This window comes from Gossypium arboreum, chromosome 1 (genome assembly GCF_025698485.1).
Source record: "Gossypium arboreum isolate Shixiya-1 chromosome 1, ASM2569848v2, whole genome shotgun sequence".
Classification (NCBI taxonomy): Eukaryota; Viridiplantae; Streptophyta; class Magnoliopsida; order Malvales; family Malvaceae; genus Gossypium; species Gossypium arboreum.
The window spans coordinates 5,898,100-5,918,631 of NC_069070.1; the positions used below are offsets into that span (position 1 = coordinate 5,898,100).

At 33.4% G+C, this 20,532-nt stretch overlaps 3 protein-coding genes and 1 long non-coding RNA gene across 4 annotated transcripts; all 4 read left to right on the top strand.

Annotated features, from left to right (window-relative positions):
- The first annotated feature begins 566 nt into the window (after nucleotides 1-566).
- Nucleotides 567-4,868, top strand: LOC108482172 (uncharacterized). The gene is made up of 3 exons (XM_017785288.2): nucleotides 567-1,872; nucleotides 2,945-3,615; nucleotides 3,692-4,868. The coding sequence occupies exons 1-3, from the start codon at nucleotides 776-778 to the stop codon at nucleotides 4,714-4,716; spliced, it is 2,793 nt and encodes a 930-aa protein (XP_017640777.1). The 5' UTR covers nucleotides 567-775; the 3' UTR covers nucleotides 4,717-4,868.
- A 932-nt stretch (nucleotides 4,869-5,800) lies between these two features.
- LOC128290638 (uncharacterized) lies at nucleotides 5,801-6,937 on the top strand. Its single transcript, XR_008280431.1, has 3 exons — nucleotides 5,801-5,924; nucleotides 6,041-6,140; nucleotides 6,821-6,937. It is a non-coding gene; the product is annotated as an uncharacterized LOC128290638 (long non-coding RNA).
- A 495-nt stretch (nucleotides 6,938-7,432) lies between these two features.
- Nucleotides 7,433-11,016, top strand: LOC108482336 (uncharacterized). The gene is made up of 12 exons (XM_017785458.2): nucleotides 7,433-7,444; nucleotides 7,679-7,783; nucleotides 8,033-8,116; nucleotides 8,222-8,337; nucleotides 8,487-8,588; nucleotides 8,660-8,773; nucleotides 8,872-8,928; nucleotides 9,227-9,293; nucleotides 9,673-9,726; nucleotides 10,101-10,175; nucleotides 10,429-10,464; nucleotides 10,606-11,016. The coding sequence occupies exons 3-12, from the start codon at nucleotides 8,087-8,089 to the stop codon at nucleotides 10,696-10,698; spliced, it is 744 nt and encodes a 247-aa protein (XP_017640947.2). The 5' UTR covers nucleotides 7,433-7,444; nucleotides 7,679-7,783; nucleotides 8,033-8,086; the 3' UTR covers nucleotides 10,699-11,016.
- A 2,099-nt stretch (nucleotides 11,017-13,115) lies between these two features.
- Nucleotides 13,116-17,592, top strand: LOC108480887 (UDP-xylose transporter 1-like). Its single transcript, XM_017784013.2, has 8 exons — nucleotides 13,116-13,331; nucleotides 13,701-13,827; nucleotides 14,498-14,682; nucleotides 14,921-14,988; nucleotides 15,074-15,206; nucleotides 16,113-16,274; nucleotides 16,614-16,880; nucleotides 17,305-17,592. The coding sequence occupies exons 2-8, from the start codon at nucleotides 13,707-13,709 to the stop codon at nucleotides 17,389-17,391; spliced, it is 1,023 nt and encodes a 340-aa protein (XP_017639502.1). The 5' UTR covers nucleotides 13,116-13,331; nucleotides 13,701-13,706; the 3' UTR covers nucleotides 17,392-17,592.
- Nucleotides 17,593-20,532: the final 2,940 nt, after the last annotated feature.

Below are 20,532 nucleotides of genomic sequence, written 5' to 3' on the forward strand. Positions count from 1 at the left end.
GAACACTAACTTGTAAGTATATTCTCTCTCACACAAGGATGAATCTAAATTTCAGTGTTGAAAAAAGCTTTGACAGAAAGGAATTAAGAGCAAAATTGATAGGAAAGCATATGGGATTATGTGAGGGTAGCCCTTTCCAGCGCCATTAAACCCGGCTTTCTTTAAGAGCTGCCTAAGGGGCGGCATTGCAAAATGTATATGACAAGTAGTGAAGGCAACGCGTGCAATATATATCATAAGGTTTAATTATGGTTTTAATCCCTTTATTACACTATAATTTAAGATTTAATCTATATATTTTATATTTTATAATGTTATTAATACGATAATATAGTTAATTGTTGTCTTTAAAGTGATTTTTTAAGACATTCTAAAATAATTGGTTGACAGTTAAATTTATTATGGGCTGAAAATGATTAACTGGGTTTTCAAGTAGTACTAATTAGTTGTGTAAGAATTATAAATTGTAAATTTTAGCATAATAGAAGGACTAAAAATATAATTAGACAACATTCCTTGTTAATCAGACTTTATTGACAATAAACGTTTTAATCCCATGTGACCTTCTCTTTGCCATTTCACATTGGCTGCTTATCATTCACTTTATTTCAAGTACCTTTCCATTTATATATATATACGCACTATATGCCATAGGCTTCATTGCCCTTCATCACCACTTTCTTCAACACTCCGTTTCTCCCATCAAAACCTAAATCTTGAAAGCATTTTGCATTTGTGTTAGGTACATAAATTGCTTGGTTTTTGAATTTATGAAATGGGATTTGTTCGGAATTCGAATATGAGAAGTACCGATTTCTTGGACGGAATGCTCGGTGACTACGTCGGGAGAAAAGCTAAGGTGAAGGCCCCGAAAACCAGCTCAACTCGGCTCGTCACGGCCCTCACCTGCCTGCAACTCGCATTCGCAGTGTACGCAACGTTCCTTTTGTATTACATGAGTCCCGCGGTTGATTTGAGGACGAAACCGGACTTTACTTGGATCACGAGGAACATGAAGCAGTTGATCACAACCCCACATGTTCTCGGCAGGTACCAAGACGCCGCCTTGTCACTTGTTGGAGCTGAAGTTGCTCCGATTACGCCTTCCGAAGTTTGTGAGCACGAGAAGATCGATTTCATGCAGAAGAAGTCCAATAATGCTCGAATGATCAAGCTGAAGAGGGAGTTGTACGATGAGATACTGGATTTCCAGAGCAAGACCATTGGCACCGAAACTCTAGCCGAGCTAATGGCAACGAGATCGAAATGGGACATGCGTGGTCCGAACCGACCGAGAGTTACAGTGCTGTTGAACCATTTCAAGAGGAAAACACTATGTTCCCAGCTCGATTCCTTGCTTCAACAGACCCTTCCGTTCCATCACGTGTGGGTACTTTCATTCGGGAGCCCGAATGAGCAGTCCCTAAAACGAATCGTTGACAGCTACAATGATTCGAGGATCAGCTTCATCAGTTCGAGCTATGATTTCAAGTACTACGGAAGGTTCCAAATGGCCTTACAAACCGAAGCCGACCTCGTTTACGTACTCGACGATGACATGATCCCGGGAAAGAAAATGCTGCAGATCTTATCCCATGTAGCCGGGACCGAAAAGTACAAGAACTCTGTTTTGGGCAGCATAGGAAGGATCTTGCCATTCAGGCAAAAGGATTTTACATTCCCAAGCTATAGGAAGTTCGGATCCAAAGAGGCCGGGCTTTACTTGCCTGACCCCGCCTACGACATCACCATCGACAAGATCGTGCAGGTCGATTTCCTGTCGAGCTCCTGGTTCTTATCTGCTGAACTTGTCAAGTCACTCTTCATTGAAACTCCTTTCACTTTCATGACTGGTGAAGATCTTCACCTTAGGTACGTTTTAAAAACCTCTTTAAAACTGGAAGTCTTCTTTTGAATATTAAACATGTTCCACCTACATTATTAAATATGGATAAATTGCAATTGAGCTCACTACATGTTTGATGAAATGTATTAAAGGGTTTCAATCTTAGAAAGTTGACTATCATAGAAAGCATCTGAAAAAGTATATATTAATTATCTTTATTAAATTCCATGAAAGAATCTTCTTAACTAATGCTGCAATAAATTAGTTCTGATACTGGTCAGCTTTTATGAATATTGTAATCCATTTTTGACAAAAATGGACTATTTATATATTAGTTACAGTAAAAGATGGATACACAATATCATGTTTCCACTACTGATATTTCTGCAATCATTCGTTTTTTTGTCTGTTCTAAATTATGTACTTCCATACAATACATTATTTCAATTTTTCTTTTTTCTTAAAGTATTGGTATTTGACATTGACATTAGTTGCATATACAGATAAGGTATAGGTATATGGCTTTCCAAGAATCCTTCAATGCACATATTAGATACATACATGTATCAAACTGAATTTGAGTACCTTGATTATTAGGTTCATAGGTTGGTTCTAAGTTAATTTCATATATTTTCAACTCATTTTGTTTGGAGTAAGTTTCATGTTAGATTTAATTTTGAGCTTGAGCCAATTCAGGTTCGGATTGTTTTCGATTTAAGTTATTTGGATTTCTTGAGTTGAGGTTCAAATCATTTTGAGTTCATGTTATTTCTTTTTACTTGTTCGAGTTGCTTTCGAGTTATTTAGGATACTTTTTCAGATTATTTCAGATTTAGGTTATTTTGTGTTTAGATCAGTTTCATTAGTTAGGTTCATGTAAGACAGATTAAGTTGTTGACTTTTAATCATTAAAAATCGCATTGAGTCGGGTTTGAATTCGTATTGATTAGGTCAGATATCTAATTCAGGTCAGAATTAACATATCTACATTTCACCTATGATCGTTAATCAGTTATTTTGGAAGTCCAAAATTACATTCCTTTTCTGTGTGGATGATAAAAATTCTAATGGTTATTTATTTGTTGCAAATTTGTGCAGCTATCAGCTTCAAAAATACAGAAATGCAGGGTCATTTGTACTTCCAGTTGACCCAACTGACAAAGAAACATGGGGTGACAGTGAACATAGGCTTGCATATGTCTCAGAAACCACTGTGATCTTCAAGGACATTGTTCAAGTAAGAGATGATCAATGGTGGAGGGCATTAACAACTGGTTATGTAACTCAATGGGCTGCGATGTACGCTCAAAAGATAGATGCTCTCTTTTACGCTCACTCGGTTGACGAGGTCAAGGTGCTCACGCCGTTGCTCGAGAAGTTCCGATCCACTGTCGGCAAGAAGGCTTACATTGTGGTCTCTGGGGATGGTTTCTGCAGTTGTGAAGATGCTGCCGCAGCTCTCAACTGGCCTAAGCAGGTTTGCAAAGAGAGAAGGTTCAAGATTTTCGATTTGCAAATCGGGGCGATCTCAGGGACGTCGAACTCCGAGGTCCCGGTCCTGCAAGTGGTGTACTCTAGCATGAAAGGGTTGATCAAGATCCATAACCCCAGTGTGGTGATCACACTGGCAGACGCCGATTCGAACGTGAAGAAAGCTCTGAAGATGGCGTCTGAAACAAATGCAAACGGTACCGCACTTGTGCTTTTACCTAAACCTTCGGTCTCAAAGGTTCTATGGATGCCCGATCTAAGATCAACTGCATTACCATGTAAGTATATACATATACACATACACAGATACATGTAACCGATCAACAATCATTAGTGGTCCATTGTGAATTGCAGATTGGAATCGGATGAGGATCTCGATCAACATAATTACACAAAACCGGGCCGAATCGTTAACGAGGCTTCTTAAATCTCTAAGTGATGCATATTATGTTGGAGATGAGGTTCCTATTAGTTTCAACATGGATAGCAAAGTCGATGAGGCTACCATTAAACTAGTGGATTCATTTGAGTGGCCTCATGGCCCTAAAACCTTAAGAAGGAGGATCATTCAAGGGGGCCTAATTCGAGCAGTTAGTGAGAGTTGGTACCCCACTTCTGACGACGACTACGGCTTACTCCTCGAGGATGATATTGAAGTCTCGCCGTACTATTACCTATGGATCAAATACGCTCTCTTAGCCTATCATTATGACCCTCAAATATCCCTCCCTGAGCTGTCGTCAATCTCTCTTTACACTCCTCGGTTAGTCGAAGTCGTTAAAGAAAGGCCGAAATGGAATCCGACCGAGTTCTTCAAACGCATTCACCCCAACACACCGTACCTTCATCAGCTACCGTGCAGTTGGGGTGCAGTTTTCTTCCCGAAGCTTTGGAGAGAATTCTATGTTTACATGAACATGAGGTTCACTGAAGATGCCAAAGCAAACCCAGTTCAAATCCCAAAATCCAGAACCAATGGATGGCAAGCTTCATGGAAGAAGTTCCTCATCGACATGATGTATCTCCGAGGATACGTGAGCCTCTACCCGAATTTCCCGAACCAGTCAAGCTTTTCGACGAACCACATGGAACCCGGGGCTCATATAAGTGCAAAGGACAACGTTGTTAGGCATGACAAAACAGATTTTGAGGTCCCTTTGTTGATGGAAGATTTTAGGCCATTGTTGCCTAATGCAAAATTGCCACCAGCTTCTAAGCTGCCATCACTTAACCTTTTCAACCAACCTGTTTCATTGAAAGGGCTGAAAATGGCCGGAGCCAAGCTCGGTCAGGACGTTTTACGGTGCGATAATGCGACCGAGATCGTGACGGTCCATCACATGACTGGTCTGCCTCTGCAATGCTCAAAGATCGTTTAAATCAGAAATCGAATTGCTACTTTAGTTATATTCTTTGTTTCTTTTCCAGAGAAAAAAATATGAAAATCACAAATGTAACAATTTTTTTGATATAGCTTTCAATCTGCTGCTAATATACATAAATCAACGGAACCATACAGCGGGAAACAAAATGCCTGACCCTTTTTCTAATTTTATTTTATATTCATAAAACTTAAATATAAAATCTTAATAAAATAAAAAGAATATTAAATTATTTATAAACAATGTTTGTTTATTAAATGAATTAAATATGAAAAAATTTGTTTAGCTCATGTTGATGGTTAAACTCATTTATATTCATTTAAATTTAATTAATAAATTATTTAAAACTTCGATTATTAAATAATTAATAATATTATTATTTGTGTGCTTATTTTATTTATAATTTAAATTATTTATATATTTTTATTAAAATTTTTATTTATTGTTGGTTTGTTATCCATCAATATTATTTGTGAATATATTTAAATATATGTAGGAGAATGCGCTCTTTAATGTTGTTGAAATAAGTTCATGAAAATGAACACACTAATTTGATTTTATTTATTAGTTATTATTTATGAATCATGTATTTTTATTTATTACTTATTTTTAATTATTATAATTTAATTAATTTTAAAACTATAAAATTAAATTTTAATTATATTATATTATATTATAATTCAAATAAATGTTAAATTTTAAGTTTATATTCATTTCAATTATATATTAATTTTATGAAAATTTTAGTAAATTATGGAGACTAGAAATCCTATCAAATTAAATTATAGGGACTAAGTTCTTAGCTTTTTGTAAAGTAGAGGGATGTGGTTCAACATTAGACCAAACTCATAAGTATACCAAAACTATATAAGGAGTTGGTTTTTCTTTTTTTATTCTGTTTAGTAATTTTAAGCCAACGTACGATGATTTTAAAAGAGAATTAAATGTGAAAATTTAGATTAGGAAACTCAATATTTGCAATAAAATTACTACAAAATTCTTACATTTTCTATTTAATTCAATTTAAAGTATAATTAATTAATTTAATTCTATTCTAAATTCCCCTCAAACAGCAAAAACCAGGTGTAACTTTCTCTAAATTTTCTATTTCTGTTTATTAAAATAAATTATATGCAAAGAAAACTCTCATTTTCTCTGTTTTTTTTCTTGAATAAAATCAATTTATCATCACCAAAAAAACGCAGGTAATTTTCTAAACCAAACATTTTCTTGTTGAAATTTGAATTTTTTTTGTTGATTGGTTTTTATTTATTTATTCATAAAAGTAATTACTTGATGTCAAAATTTTAAATTTTTTTAGGTTTTTTTTTTCTTTGGTCTTCTCGGCTTTGATCCTGGGATTTGAAATTCTCCAGACAAAAAGGAAAAAAAAAAAAAAAGGAAAAGAAAAGAAAGAGAAGGTATTTTTAGTTTTTGAACCTTAAATTTAATATGTTTTGTTTGTTTAAACATTTGAGTTTTTGTTCAATGTGATTAATAAATATATATATTATTATGGAGATCAGTAAATTAAATGAAATGGCCTTTTTCTTTTTTCTTTTTGTTGCAGATAATAAAATGTTATCTTTTTCTTAAAGCAAGTTTGGAATTATTAGATAATTGGGGGTTATTATTATTATTATTTTAAACAATTTGGAATTTTTATTGTTCAAAAAAAAATGATACTGAGTAAAAGATGTTAAAATGGTTCAAACCCAAAATTGGAATAGCATAAAGGAATGATTCTGGAGGATGAAAACAGTTTAAATAGTAAAAAATATGGCAGTTTTTTATTTAAATTTAATAGTTTTGCAGCACATTGCATTCTAAGAGTAAGCAATGGTCAGAACGTGCTTGAACTATGTCATAGGTTTTAAAAGCTCGAAATTTAGTCATTGGTTAAGTTGAAGCAGTAACTTATATATGGTGACTTGCTTGGATAGTATGTTGAAAGTAGATGAGGCTTTTTATTTCTATTCTATTGATCCTTTCGAGCTCGAATTTGTTATATTCGAATGATCTTAGGCACTCTTTTGAAACATAAATGTGTTACAGATCTTATCTTTGTGTGTTTGATACTTTTTTTTAACATATGTTGAAGGTATGGATCAGAAGTTTGGCTCGGTTAACGATTAGAGTTGCTTTGCCTTGGTATTCTTGAAGAATGCTCCTAAGGTGCTTATGAGATATGACAGTTCTTGTGGGCATCTAGCCTTTTAAAATTGACTGCAATAGAACATACTGGTACGGACATCATGTACCGCAGGTTAGGATACTGTTGTTTTTAGCTATTAGAAAATGTTGGTGTAATTGTTTGAACCTGACCTCAGTCTTATGTGTCTTCACTTGGCAAAAGATTTTTGGTTTATTGCTTATGATGACAAATTCTGATGACCCCATTTACTACACTATTTCGATGCTTTGCAGTGTATTTTGCAGGAAAAATTGTAGTCCCAGGCTCATTATCACGGCCGTTATCGGAGCTGTTTTTGGATTTTTTGTTGGTGTTTCCTTTCCATCTGTTTCCCTTTACAAGGTATGTTTGCCTTAATTTATATCTAGCTACGCCTGTGGTTGATCTATCATCTGTATGATTTACTTCTAATCCCTTCAGATTCGAAACTTTCCTTTAAGCCTCGGACCGTCAGTTGGTGGAGCCACATCTGAAAGCAAACAATTCTATATGGTCGGATCTTCTGAATCATATCGAGCCAATATTTATAAGGTGCCTGTTGCTTAATGTTTTGTTATTTGTAAGTGGAAAACATTTTATTGATGCTCTTCAGATTATACGTTTTTGAATGATCAGGGAGAGTTTTGTTTACCCCCGTGTTCTTGAACCATTATATTCTGTTTTCATGACTTCTTGTGTGGAGCAGTGCTCTTTGTTCAGAATTACGGCACAGTGTTCGGTTTTGGTCCTTCTCCTTAATTGTTTTCTGCTTCTATGTTCTCCCAGATATATGTTCCAACAAATCCTCATGGTGCAGAAACATTACCACCAGCAATTGTTGTACCAGAGACCGATCTTTACCTGCGCAGATTATGGGGTGAACCTAGTCAGGTATGATGCTTTAAGTACTATTTACATAGAAATGTCATAAAACATCTTTGAGGAATGTTTACATGCAGCATATTGTGTTATTTCCGCTAGAAAAGGTTTCGATGCATTAGGGCCATTTTGGCACTATATCACTATCATTGTCAGCTCGGAAACATATGCATTGCGGCATGCTAAAATATACTTCATTGCGTCTCTTTGTTCTCGGTTAATAAGTGTCCCTCTTATCATGATTTTTCCTTGAAATTGCAGGATCTAAAGAAGAAACCAAAGTATTTAGTAACATTTACAGTTGGTATTGATCAGATGAATAATATTGATAAATGTGTTAAAAAGGTTTGACAATGGGACCATTCCATCATTTCTTCACCCCCCCCCCCTCGGCCCCCCGGTTTTAGCTTTCAGAGTTACTGACACTTGTGTATTCTTATGTTGAGGTAGTTTTCTGAGGATTTTCAAATAATGCTTTTTCATTATGATGGCCGGACCACTGAATGGGACCGATTGGAGTGGTCAAAGACTGCAATCCATGTTAGTGCAAGGAAACAAACGAAATGGTTAGTTTTTAAGACACTACACCTTTCTCTGTTCCTTACATCTCTAATTTTAGTCCCCCCTTGTTAGATTAGCTTAACACTTAAAGGTCATTCAAGTCGACAATAATTTTGCTTCCCTGCTCGTGCGCACATGTGTGTGTGTCTATCAGGTGGTTTGCAAAAAGGTTTTTGCATCCAGATATTGTAGCTGCTTACGAATATATTTTCATATGGGATGAAGATCTAGGAGTTGAAAACTTCAATGCAGAGAGGTTGGTCATATTTTAAGCTTAATTTCGACATTTATATTTCCCTTTCTAATTTCCTCTGCACATGTTACCAGATATATAGAACTGGTCAAGAAACACGACCTGGAGATCTCACAACCAGGTTTGGAGCCCAATGTCGGACTAACATGGCAGATGACAAAAAGGAGAGAAGACCAAGAAGTTCACAAGTAGGCTCTCTCTGCAATTACTTTACCCATCATAAAAAGTCATGCCTTTGTTTTTTTTTTTTTTACCTTGAAGTTCTGCGTTTCGACTTGGTTCACAGGTTTACCAAGGAGAAACCTGGCTGGTGTAGCGATCCACATTTTCCACCATGTGCTGCGTATTGCCTCTCCCCCTGTCTCTCTCTTATGAATTTTACAATTTAATACTGTGTTAGTGAGCAGGTTCAAATTGGCTCCGACATCATTACTTCATGTTCAAATTGGCTCCGACATCATTACTTTGGAGTGACTAGTTAAATTCTGAAAAACGTGAATCATGTCTGCCTGGAAAATCATAATGCACGAGCTTTAGTATCCTCGATTTGTGAATTTTTAATGCACTTCACTGTTAAACATTCCTTGAACCGGATGTCTTCCTTTCCCTTGGTGCGTTTAATACTGTTTACTTTCTTTCAGTTTTGTGGAAATCATGGCGCCTGTATTTTCTCAGGAAGCTTGGCGATGTGTATGGTATTTGATTCAGGTAAAAGTGGTGCTTAAGGATTTTGTAGGCTTTGTCCACATTGTTTAGAATATTTACATTCTCATGGATTAACTGACTAGATAGGTTGCACTGGCAAATTTCAAACGGTTTCCTTGTTGCCAGGTCCGACCCTTTGGTGGGAAATTGCACATCTGAGGTTTAATTTCCCTATTAGCCGTTAGCTCGGGTTATTTAGGAAAATTACAATTGTGAATCGTTTTGTTACTAGCACCTTTCAGGGTGAGTAATGGAAAGAGAACGAAGACACGGATTATTAGGAGCATACAACAATGTTTTAATTTTACTAAATAACTTGGTGCAAATTCTTTTGCTCCTTTTTTTATAATATCGAAATGCTTAGCGATTCGTGTTCTTGTAGAATGACTTGGTGCACGGTTGGGGATTAGATTTTGCTCTCAGAAGATGTGTTTCAGTGAGTAGTTTTTGACAAATTTTGCTTTCATTCTTCTTTTCTTGAATTACTCATTTCTGGTGCAAAGCAGCATGATATAGGTATAGGAATATGACCCTCCATGGGATCAGAGAAAAAAAGCTTGAACAGACCCGTGTCAACTCTTATTTGACACTAAAATCTTAGTCCAAGTAACATAGCTAGAGAATTGGAGAATTTATTCGGAAAAATCAGCATCAAAGAAGCTACTTTGTAGAATCGATAAAAGCTGTTAATTTTCTAGAGAAAGCTTCACTTTCAACTATCTAATAAAAACATGTAAAGCTAGCTTCTCCTAGTCCTCATCTTGGCCTCTTATTTAATTTTGTGCTAACTTTCCATTTTCTTCTCCATAGCCTGCACACGAAAAAATTGGTGTGGTAGATTCGCAGTGGATTGTTCATCAAGGGATTCGTTCTCTGGGGAACCAGGTGAGTCCTCATCAGCTTGCTAGATATTTTGACTACGATGTATGATGAAAAATGTTGTGGTTTATATCCCCATACGTTTTACTTGAACATAGCGTTTGATCTATATCTGATATCCTGAGTGGTAAGCATGGATGGAGAACTTTAGCTTTTGATCTATTACTTCGGGATTTCTATGCTTCATTCATACTCAAACATGTTTTTTTATGGCCATCATGATTATAACCTCATTACAATGACTTCTTTCAAATTTCAGGGCGAGACGCTCGGTGGGATATCTCCCCGGGATGCGGTATGCATATTTTATGAATTTCGACATCAATTTTGTATACCTTTTAGCCTTTTTTGTCCTCCAAATGTCTTTGCATGGTGTAGGTACTAAATATGAAGTCTTAAAACCAACTAACATACTTCTTTTCTTCTCCATGCGCAGGTCCGAATAAGGAGCAAAATCGAGTGGGCGATGTTTCAGAAGCGACTTGTGAATGCCGACTTGGCATACGTTGCTCAGCGTGGCAAAGGATAAAGAAAACTTTTTATTATTTCCACCTCCCACCCACCCAATCCACCCTCATATGTGCATCTATCATCTCACTTGCTAGGCTTAAAGTCTTGGGTGACATTTTTTTTACTGCAATATGGTGGACTCATTTCCCTAACCCACATTTTTTTGTATCTTAATATTTCTTTTACAGATAAAAAAAAGGGGGTAAATTATTTTTTTACCAGTTCTTCCTCACGAAAAACAATGTTGGGGTGTCTTCCATTAAAATCATGATGATTGTAACAATTCCATAAGAAATTTTCTTCTCTCATCTTAATGATATGAAACCATTGTTTTTTACATCTTTTGCATTGTATTTCAATGTATGTATGTATGTATGGGATATATCATCAGTTAAGTTATTGTTGTCATTATTGACTTTTATAAGGCAAGGAAGAGCTTTCAGCTGATTTCATCAAAATACTTCATTTCTTTTGACCCTGTTATCATCATTAGTTCAAAAAGACAACACAACAGACAAAACGGAACGTAAAATTATAGGTTTGGCCCCTTTACTATGCTTAAATTTGGGATTTAGTAGAAGGACCAAAATTCATAATTTGACCAAAAGTAAAGAGAAGGTTGTCTTGTAATGAAACATTGATCTGTCAACTGCTGTTTGCATTTAAAGTTTGACATTTGAACCTCATTGATACTTGGAAATGAAGAACACTCGGCAACTAATTAGCAGTAAAACTAGGATTTGATCCTGAAACTGAGTAAATTCCTTGTGGATCTGGCAAATACAGGTAAAAGAGAGAGAAAAAATGAGATTAAGTTGATCAAATTATTTAAGTCAAATTTGATTAAGGTCCCTATATTATATTCAGATTTGAGATTTAATCCCTGACATAATTTGATCCTTCCACTTTATTTATATCAATTTGTACTAAATTAAATACATAAATCAAACCTCAAATCAAGCACTACAATTCCAACAATTATTCAGAGTATATAATAATGCTAACTACTAAACATCTTTTCAAGGAAGTTGAGCTATCATATATTTATACCCAACACAGCAAAACACAGTATAAAATAGTATGAATATTCTTCTCCATCATCAACACCCCCACCCCCCCAACAGCAGAATTTTCAGTTGTTGATGATTTTTGGTCAAATCCTAGGTCCTAGTGACATTAACCAATGGGGGGTTCAAAGGATGTTTTTTTTTTTTTTGCATGGTTGGTGGAAAGGCCTTTATTTTATCATGAGTGAAAATGAAGTTATTATTATAATAATAATAATTTTTTTATTTATTATCACCAAACTCACAATTGAGTTTTAGGATGGCAAAGCCCCTTTTGCTTGCATTGGGAGGTACCTCATTTTTCATTTAAGAAGAAAAAAAATTTGTTCATCTTCACCTTCCTGGCTTGTGTGCTAAGGATCATTTAACACTAATCTAGAGAAAGGGAGGTAAAAAAAAAAATCGAAACCGAAAGCGATAAGTTTCAATTTGTTTCAATCTTATTAGGTTATTTAAAAATAATAATAATAAATTGAATTTTAACAGGATGAATTAAGGATATTATGAAAATTAATGGTCAAATTACATCAAATTAACATTTAAGGATTAAATCTCAAATTTAAAAATAGTAGAAGGATCAAAACCAAAATTTGCATTTGAAAGTTGGTATAAGGGCTGTGATACCACTAGTTTGGAACGTTTAAAGTACATCAATCAGTTGGACTAAATAATGCATGTCGCCTTCATAAAAAAATAAAATTGGATTAATTACACTATACATTCTAAACTATTGGTTAAATTCTAAATTTGTCCCTAAATTTTATAATATTTTAATTGAAACTTTAAATTAAGGTACTATTTCAATCAAATCCTTCTATCAGTCTAACTATCTACTTCGGTGTTAAATGCAAAGATTGGTGTTAACACTAGTGCCTAAACTACTAACCAAAGGACCTTATTGGGGAAATACTTTTGTTTGAGGATTTGATTGAAATATTTTTGAAGCTTGAGGATGAATTTAAAACTTTTTCTGCAGTAGATTTTATTTTTTATACAATCAAAGTTTATATTAGAATTTAGGGCATGGGAGGTTAGCATAAAATTTTAACCCCTTTTCTTTTGAGTTATTAATATTTTTTAAAATGAATTAAATTCAAAATAATCCAAACTCGAAACGATGAAAAGATAATTAACTAAATCTGGGTTTTGAAAAGAGTGAGTAATTAAGTAAATCCGGGTCAAGGAGAATAGGAAGTGTAGGCATATGATATGATGGGCAACAGCATTTTAAAATGTGAATGGTTGTTGTTGCTTAACTTGAAGGTCAGCTTCTTATGGAAAGTAAAACAAGCCGTACTTCAAATTGTAACAGCGTTAGGCACCAACCCTCTTAGCATATTCCAACACTGTGAAAACACAACATCATAAAAAGGCTGTTTAAAAAGCCTTCTTTCTCAAACAACACCACAATCATCTCTCTCTCTCTCTCTCCAAGCTTCTGCAAACTCAAAAAAAGCTTCTCACAACTCTCATCTTCCAGTTTCTGTTTGTTGTTAAGAAAGATATAAACTTGGTGTTGATTATGATGGAGTTGTAGGATCCCTCTGCAAATAATCTTGTATACTTATTTGTACTCTTTTCAAAGGTGTCTCTCTTCTCTCTCTCTTTTTCTTTTTTAATGTGGGAATTTGGTTGATGAAACTAAAACTTATTTTGGTTGTTTAGATAAATTCCAGGGCTCCTAGAACTCCAACGGAATCTGCTTCTTTTATATAAACGTAACATTTTGTTTACTTTTGACTTTTTTTCATGCTGAGTAGCCATTGTTACCTATTGTGCTTTCTCCCACATTACTCTGACACTAATGAATCCAAATACAACAATCTACAGCTAATCAACCACCAACTATGAATCAAATTGCAGCAGTGCACATGCAATATATATAGCTGTCTTTTCTGATATATATATATATATATATATATATATAAATAATGTTGTTTGATTGAGTGAGCAGAGAGAGATGGGAGAGATGTCAAGCTTCCAGTTGGGTGTGATTGGGGCCCTGTTTCTGTCAGTTGCATCATCAGTCTCCATTGTCATATGCAACAAAGCTTTGATGAGCAATCTTGGCTTCCCTTTTGGTAATTTTTTACTCCCTCTCTTTCTTCATACATCACATCTTTAACATTTGCACTCCACATAAAATGAGTACGATGTTCGAGCCTTCAAATACATGGAAAAAACTTTGAATCAAATGAAAGTTGATTTTCTTTTGATCCTCTACTTCCTTTCTCCTATTTTTGGTCTAATTTGGATTTAGTCCCTCTACTATTATCAAATTTGAATTTAATCTTTATATTTTAATTTGATCATCTGCTTTTATAATGTTATTAGCATGTCCAAGTTGATAATAACATTAAGTTTTCAAAAGTTAACGATAATGGGGGAATGTGGGCTTAAGTTCTAAAGGGAACTAATTAATTTTTTTTTTAAATTTGAGGGGTCTAATAAAACTTACGATAAAAAATTGAACAAATTAATGAGAATTTTCCAAAAATTTTGGAGGGCATAATAAGATTTTCCAAAAATTTTGAAGAGCCTAATGAAAATTTTTCAAAATTTTTAGAGCTCAGTACATTCCGTCACTGACTAACCAACCTTATCAATTCAGACTCAATAATAACACTATAAAATCAGAAGACAATCATATGTAAAATTAAAGTAGAATGATTAAATATCAAATTCCAACATAGTATAAGGAGTAAAACCATAATTAGACCCTGTTTTTAATCTGTCTCCTTTGGGGTGCAGCCACAACACTAACAAGCTGGCATCTGATGGTAACATTTTGCACCCTCCATGCGGCGCAACGGTTCAGTCTGTTTGAGAGTAAACCAATAGACATGAAGACGGTGATGCTCTTTGGCATCCTTAATGGTGTCTCCATTGGTCTTCTCAACTTGAGCCTTGGTTTCAACTCCATTGGCTTCTATCAGGTCTACTTTTTCACTTACACGTCCATTCCAAACTAACCATAAGGTAGACCACACACCTGTTTAAAAATGACTAAGCTGAAAGAAGAAACCATTTGATATACTTTAAAGACTCAATCAAAATATTTTCAAGTTCAGGGACTAATTTAAAATCCAGTCTATAGTTTGAGGGCATCTCATAAAATACATTTTTAGCCCCTAAGCCTGGGTCCTCATTCTTTGTGGTGCCTTCATTTGGCAGATGACCAAGCTTGCAATCATACCATTCACCGTATTATTGGAAACCATCTTCCTAAAGAAGCAATTCAGGTATTTTATCTTTCTTTCTTTCTTTTTTTATTTTAAATAGCCATTGCTTACGATAATTAAGCCCTTTGAGATTTACATTGTGCAGCCAAAAGATAAAGATGTCACTCTTCGTTTTACTAGTTGGAGTTGGGATTGCCTCCATAACTGATCTCCAACTCAATTTTGTTGGCACAATCCTTTCTCTTCTTGCCATCGTCACCACCTGTGTTGGCCAAATTGTATCCTTTTTCTTTCTTACTCTTATTGCTTTCTTTTATAGCCGTCTAACTATTGATTTCTCAACAATTGGCCATGAATCAACTAGACTTGTCAATCGGGTCCGCTAGATTGGTTTTGGATTGAATTAAATTGGGTTTTAAATTTTTCGAATCATTTGGAGTACGATTTATTCTAAGTTCCGATTGTTTTAGATATGATGTTAATGGAGCAATGCGTGGGTGGATATTGTCAAATTCACCACTCTTACGCATTTGGCAAGCTCTTCTATGGCACTTACCCTACTCAACTAGGGATTTTAATCTTAAAAATCACTATCACATTCATAAATGTTTGATACATTCATTCCCAACCTGTCTTAATTCATATGTTTTATGTTTAATTTTTTTATAATACATTTTCATTTTTATATAAGAGTAAAATAGTAATTTTATATAGTGAGACAAGGTAGGATAGAATAATGGAAGCAATTATTATAACTACATCGAATTCACTATTCAAGAAAAAAATTCATTTACATTCTGAACATATCAAATCAAAATCCATCAAGTGACATAGGTTTTGTCAATCCTAATTTCAAACTTGAGCTACTATAGTTTTGGTTTTATTTTTTGTTCAAGTCATTCAAGCTTGTAAATTGGATTTTTCGGATTAAGATATCTCGAATTAAGTTATTTAGGTCATTTTAGGTTTTGGTTATTTTTTGTTTGGATCATTTTCAAATTCGAATTATTTATTTTTATAGTCGTTGATTTAAGTTTAAATTTAAATTAATCGATTGAAATTTTTATCAAAATTCATCATTGATGAGCAATTACATATTTGCAAAGTTGATTTACCATTTCAAGAAGTTTTTAAATGATCTTGAAAATAACCCTTCAAAGGTTTATCCTTGAACTTGAACATAGCTGACAAACACCATACAAAAGAGGTTGAATGTATCTTCAACGCAGTTGCTGTACCAATCAGCTCCATTTCAGGCAGCCATTCTTTTTGTCTCTGGTCCTTTGGTTGACCAGTTTCTCACCAAACAAAATGTGTTTGCCTTCAAATATTCCTCTATTGTCTCGGTAAGGAAATTTAGCCTCTCTTTCAACACCATTTCATCAGATTCCTCTATTCTGACTTTCGGGTCAAATTAGAATTTTGGTCCCTCTTTATTCTCACATTTTGGGATTTAATCCCGTACTTTGTTTTGATGTAATTTCAGCCTTAATTTTATAATATCATTCGTTAGTCTAAATAATTAACATTTAGGCCAACTAATGGCATTATAAAAATAAAATTTAATTATGTTAAATTAAAGTATAAAGATTAAATCTCTAAGCTAAACATATTAGAGAGACTAAAATCATAATCCGACTGTAATTTTTGGTAACTAACTGGATTTATTATTATTATTGTGGCAGGCATTTATCATCCTCTCATGCATAATTTCAGTATCAGTAAACTTTAGCACATTTCTGGTTATTGGGAAAACATCCCCAGTGACATACCAAGTGCTTGGCCACCTCAAGACTTGCCTCGTTCTTACATTTGGCTACACACTGTTGCATGACCCTTTCACTGAAAGGAACATCATTGGCATCTTGATTGCCATTTTTGGGATGGTCTTGTATTCATATTTTTGCACCCAAGAGAACAAAAAGAAGCAGGCTGATCCATTGGTGTCTCAGGTAATATTATATATTATAAATTTTTCTAAAGACCGAATTATCTATTTAAATATGAAGGTTCATATGATAATAGGAAGGATTCAGATAAAAATATTAAACTAAAATGTAAATTTATAATAAAAAATTAAACTTAAATTATTATCAGTGCATTGTTAATAAAAATATTTTTTAATAAAATAATTATATAACATAATTTTAAATGGATTTGAGTTAGCCATTTAAAAATATGGATAAATTTAAACAAATTTTAAAGTCCATATTTTAAACTACTAAATTTGAATAAATTATATATGATGTTAATACCAATGAATCTGGCTCAACCCATACATACTTCATGTGTCTATACACATACATATATTCATAGTTATTTGTATCCTTTATGATTTATCCCAAGAAATGTTTGTGTTGGTTTTTTCCTTTCCAGATGAAAGATAAAGAAGGGGCACCATTTCTGGGTCTAGAGAAAGAAGGCCAAGAAGATAAAAATGCAGACAAGGATTCTCATGTCTAAAAACAAAACAGGATTTTTGTCATAAAGAACCATCTGTCTTTTAAGGTGTTCTTTCAAACATATTCTTTAAATAAGTCACTCATTTTCTAAATCATCTTCTTTCTTTTTTTTCACAGCTTATAATTGTAGAAAATTTATGGAATGATTAGCAAACTGTAATTTGGTTTCAAAGTAAATAGCAAGAAATGTTGAAAGAAGAAATATGATGCCCAAGTTTATATATGTACATATAAATATAATAAATAGGGTTAATTTCTCTCAAATTATTGGAAAATTTTAAATTCATCCTTAAACTTTAATTTGAATTTAAACTTTAAACAATTCTATTAATCTAGCTATTGATTTCTTTTTACTTTAAATATGTGGTTAAGAATTATGTTTGATCGATATTAATGGTGATTTTTTTAAATTTAGGTAAAAATATAATTTTAATAATAAATTCAAAATTAAAAAGAAATTGGATTGTTGTTGAATTTAACTTTACTCATAGGTTTATTCTAAATTTCATTATTTTAATCAATTTACCTAGAGTATTATAATTTGTTTGACCGGGATTGATGTTACTCATCTCATATCATTAACTCAATCGGTGAAAGTACAAAAAAATTATAAAATTTTAAATTAAAAACTTATACTATTATAATTTATCTAGCAATTTGGTGTAACAAGTGAAGTGATGCTAACTCAGTTATTAAATGTACAAAAGTTAATAAAAATTTTGAATTTTAAAAATAAAATAAGGGTAAACATGTCCTTTTTAAAATTGTTAGTTTTAAAAATTTATTCATCCCTCTTGAATAACTACACACTTAATATTTCAACAAAAATATTCATTCACAGGTGTTCAATTCACTCTACGTAAGATTGCTTAACACATTATCACTCATGTTATAAGATTGTAAGAACCGAACTAGTAATCAAACCAATCAAACTGTTCATTCTAAATTCAATCAATGCAAAAATAAAAAAGTTATAGAAAACTCATACTAAATCAAGGATAAAAATAACAAGAAAAAACTAATAAATAAAATCAAATAATAATAATAGAAGCATAAACATTCATTTAATAAATTATACAAACAATATTTAATATTTTAAGTAACTTAATTTCAGTTCCAACAGTTTTTTACTTGTGCAAAGAATTTTTTATCAGTTCAACTCCTCTTTGGTTTTATGATAGAGATTGAACCAATTAAATTATTGATTTTTGGTTCAATTAGTTGGCTCATTTGTGATAATTTGGTTCTTGTAATGTAATATTTTATTATTTGTGTTAACCAATTGGATTAACAAGGAGAGGAAGTGATAGATTAGATTGTGGTTCACCTCTATAAGTTAGGTAGGGAGCCAACGGGAATGGAGTTGGTCTTTTGGTGGGATACTATGAGAGAAAGAAGTTTTTTATATGGAATGAGACTTGGCTTTCTTTATTTATTTTTGTGAGCTTTTATATTGGGAGACAAGGTTGTCTATGTGTTTAGAGACTATTGATAATGAGATCATATTCAGTTCCTTTACAGTGATGGTGATGTGATGTCTTAGGATATGACATCTTAGGACAATTGTGTAATCAATGTATAACACTCCTAACCCGTATTAGTTGTTGGAATAGGGTTTCAGAGCATTTCCAAGTAATCATAATCTAATCATTCATTTCAAACATTTCAAAAATCATAAAATGATTCAACATTAACATGCATAAAGACCCTTAATAAGCCTTTAAGAGTTTGAAAACACTTTAGAAACGATTTGAAACTAAATCGGGAACATTTGAAAAATTTTGGAAAAAGTTAGAAAATTTTTAACTGCAAGGTTCATACGGCCGTGTGGTCAAGCCGTGTGACTCACACGACCAAGTCACACGCTCGTGTCTCTGGTCGTGTGGGCATTCGAAATAGGGACACACAGCCGTGTCCCAGCCCGTGTCTGTGCCCATGTAACTCTCTGACTTGGGTCACACGGCCAAGCCACGCACCCGTATGCCAGGCCGTATACCTTTTGAAATGGCTTTGCATGCCCGTATGCTAGTCGTGTGTCTCACACGGCCAAGTCACATGCCCATGTGCCTGGTCCTGTGGACCTAAAATGTGTCTTAAACAACAAAGTTACCAATTCTTATATGCTTGAACATTAAATTACTCAAAAACCATTCGTTTAACCTATTCAAAACATAATCAAACACATTCAAAACATGCCAAAATAATCATCCTAGGTGCCTAACCAATGTACCTTCATTGGTACCACATTTATATCATCAATTTATATCATCAAAGCATCATTCAAATCCAAATTATAAACATACCAAATTCAATCCATTTTGCCTAGTTCATAAGCACTTAAGCATGAACTTAAATTTACATGCACATATCTAGATTTGGTTCAATTTACTATACCATACTATGGCTTCAAACACAAACACATGTTTATATATTTATCAAACCAACATTACATTTATAACCTAATTTACAATCCATCCACAAAATAACTATCATTTAGACATCCTAGGAACATTCCTACACAAAAGATAAACATCACCACATTTGAGTTCGGGATTGTTGTTGGATACTGAATCGGCAATCAAAAGTGAAATACCTGATCTGCGCACGAAAAAACAAAACCATACCGTATGTAAAACTCAGTGGTATTTCAATAATCTGAACATTTAAAGACAAGATAATATAATACGCACAATTGAATTATAAGCACATATTAATGTCTAGTATCATAACTATCATATGCTAGTCTTTTTAATTCATACATATTAGCATATCACTTTATATTGTATTCAATTTACACATGCTATCATATTTCATTTGCTAAACAATGTCCCAATTCACACAATTGCTATATAAATAGATATTCACATATCAAACCACATTTATTTGTACAATAGCATTAGCCATTCAATACTCAACTCATGAATATATCATTTCATGCCATAGTCAATTCTCATCACTTACCATATAATAGCTTTTCACAATTTGATCCACGTATCATTTAAACAATAACATTATTCATTCCATATCCAATTCATGATTACATAACTCATGTATCTCATTTTCATGTTTCAAATCACTATCCCAATTTCAATTCACATACAATATCATCCAATATCAATCATAGTATCATTTATTTAATTAC

Bases quoted from the DNA above. Each gene is read 5' to 3' on its own strand.
- LOC108482172 (XM_017785288.2), top strand. From the start codon at position 776: ATGGGATTTGTTCGGAATTCGAATATGAGAAGTACCGATTTCTTGGAC. The intron at 1,873-2,944 runs GTACGTTTTAAA...AAATTTGTGCAG, and splicing joins GGTGAAGATCTTCACCTTAG to CTATCAGCTTCAAAAATACA. The intron at 3,616-3,691 runs GTAAGTATATAC...TGTGAATTGCAG, and splicing joins AAGATCAACTGCATTACCAT to ATTGGAATCGGATGAGGATC.
- LOC108482336 (XM_017785458.2), top strand. From the start codon at position 8,087: ATGAATAATATTGATAAATGTGTTAAAAAG. The intron at 8,774-8,871 runs GTAGGCTCTCTC...CTTGGTTCACAG, and splicing joins GAAGACCAAGAAGTTCACAA to GTTTACCAAGGAGAAACCTG. The intron at 9,727-10,100 runs GTGAGTAGTTTT...TCTTCTCCATAG, and splicing joins CTCTCAGAAGATGTGTTTCA to CCTGCACACGAAAAAATTGG.
- LOC108480887 (XM_017784013.2), top strand. From the start codon at position 13,707: ATGGGAGAGATGTCAAGCTTCCAGTTGGGTGTGATTGGGGCCCTGTTT. The intron at 13,828-14,497 runs GTAATTTTTTAC...TTTGGGGTGCAG, and splicing joins CAATCTTGGCTTCCCTTTTG to CCACAACACTAACAAGCTGG. The intron at 16,881-17,304 runs GTAATATTATAT...TTTCCTTTCCAG, and splicing joins CTGATCCATTGGTGTCTCAG to ATGAAAGATAAAGAAGGGGC.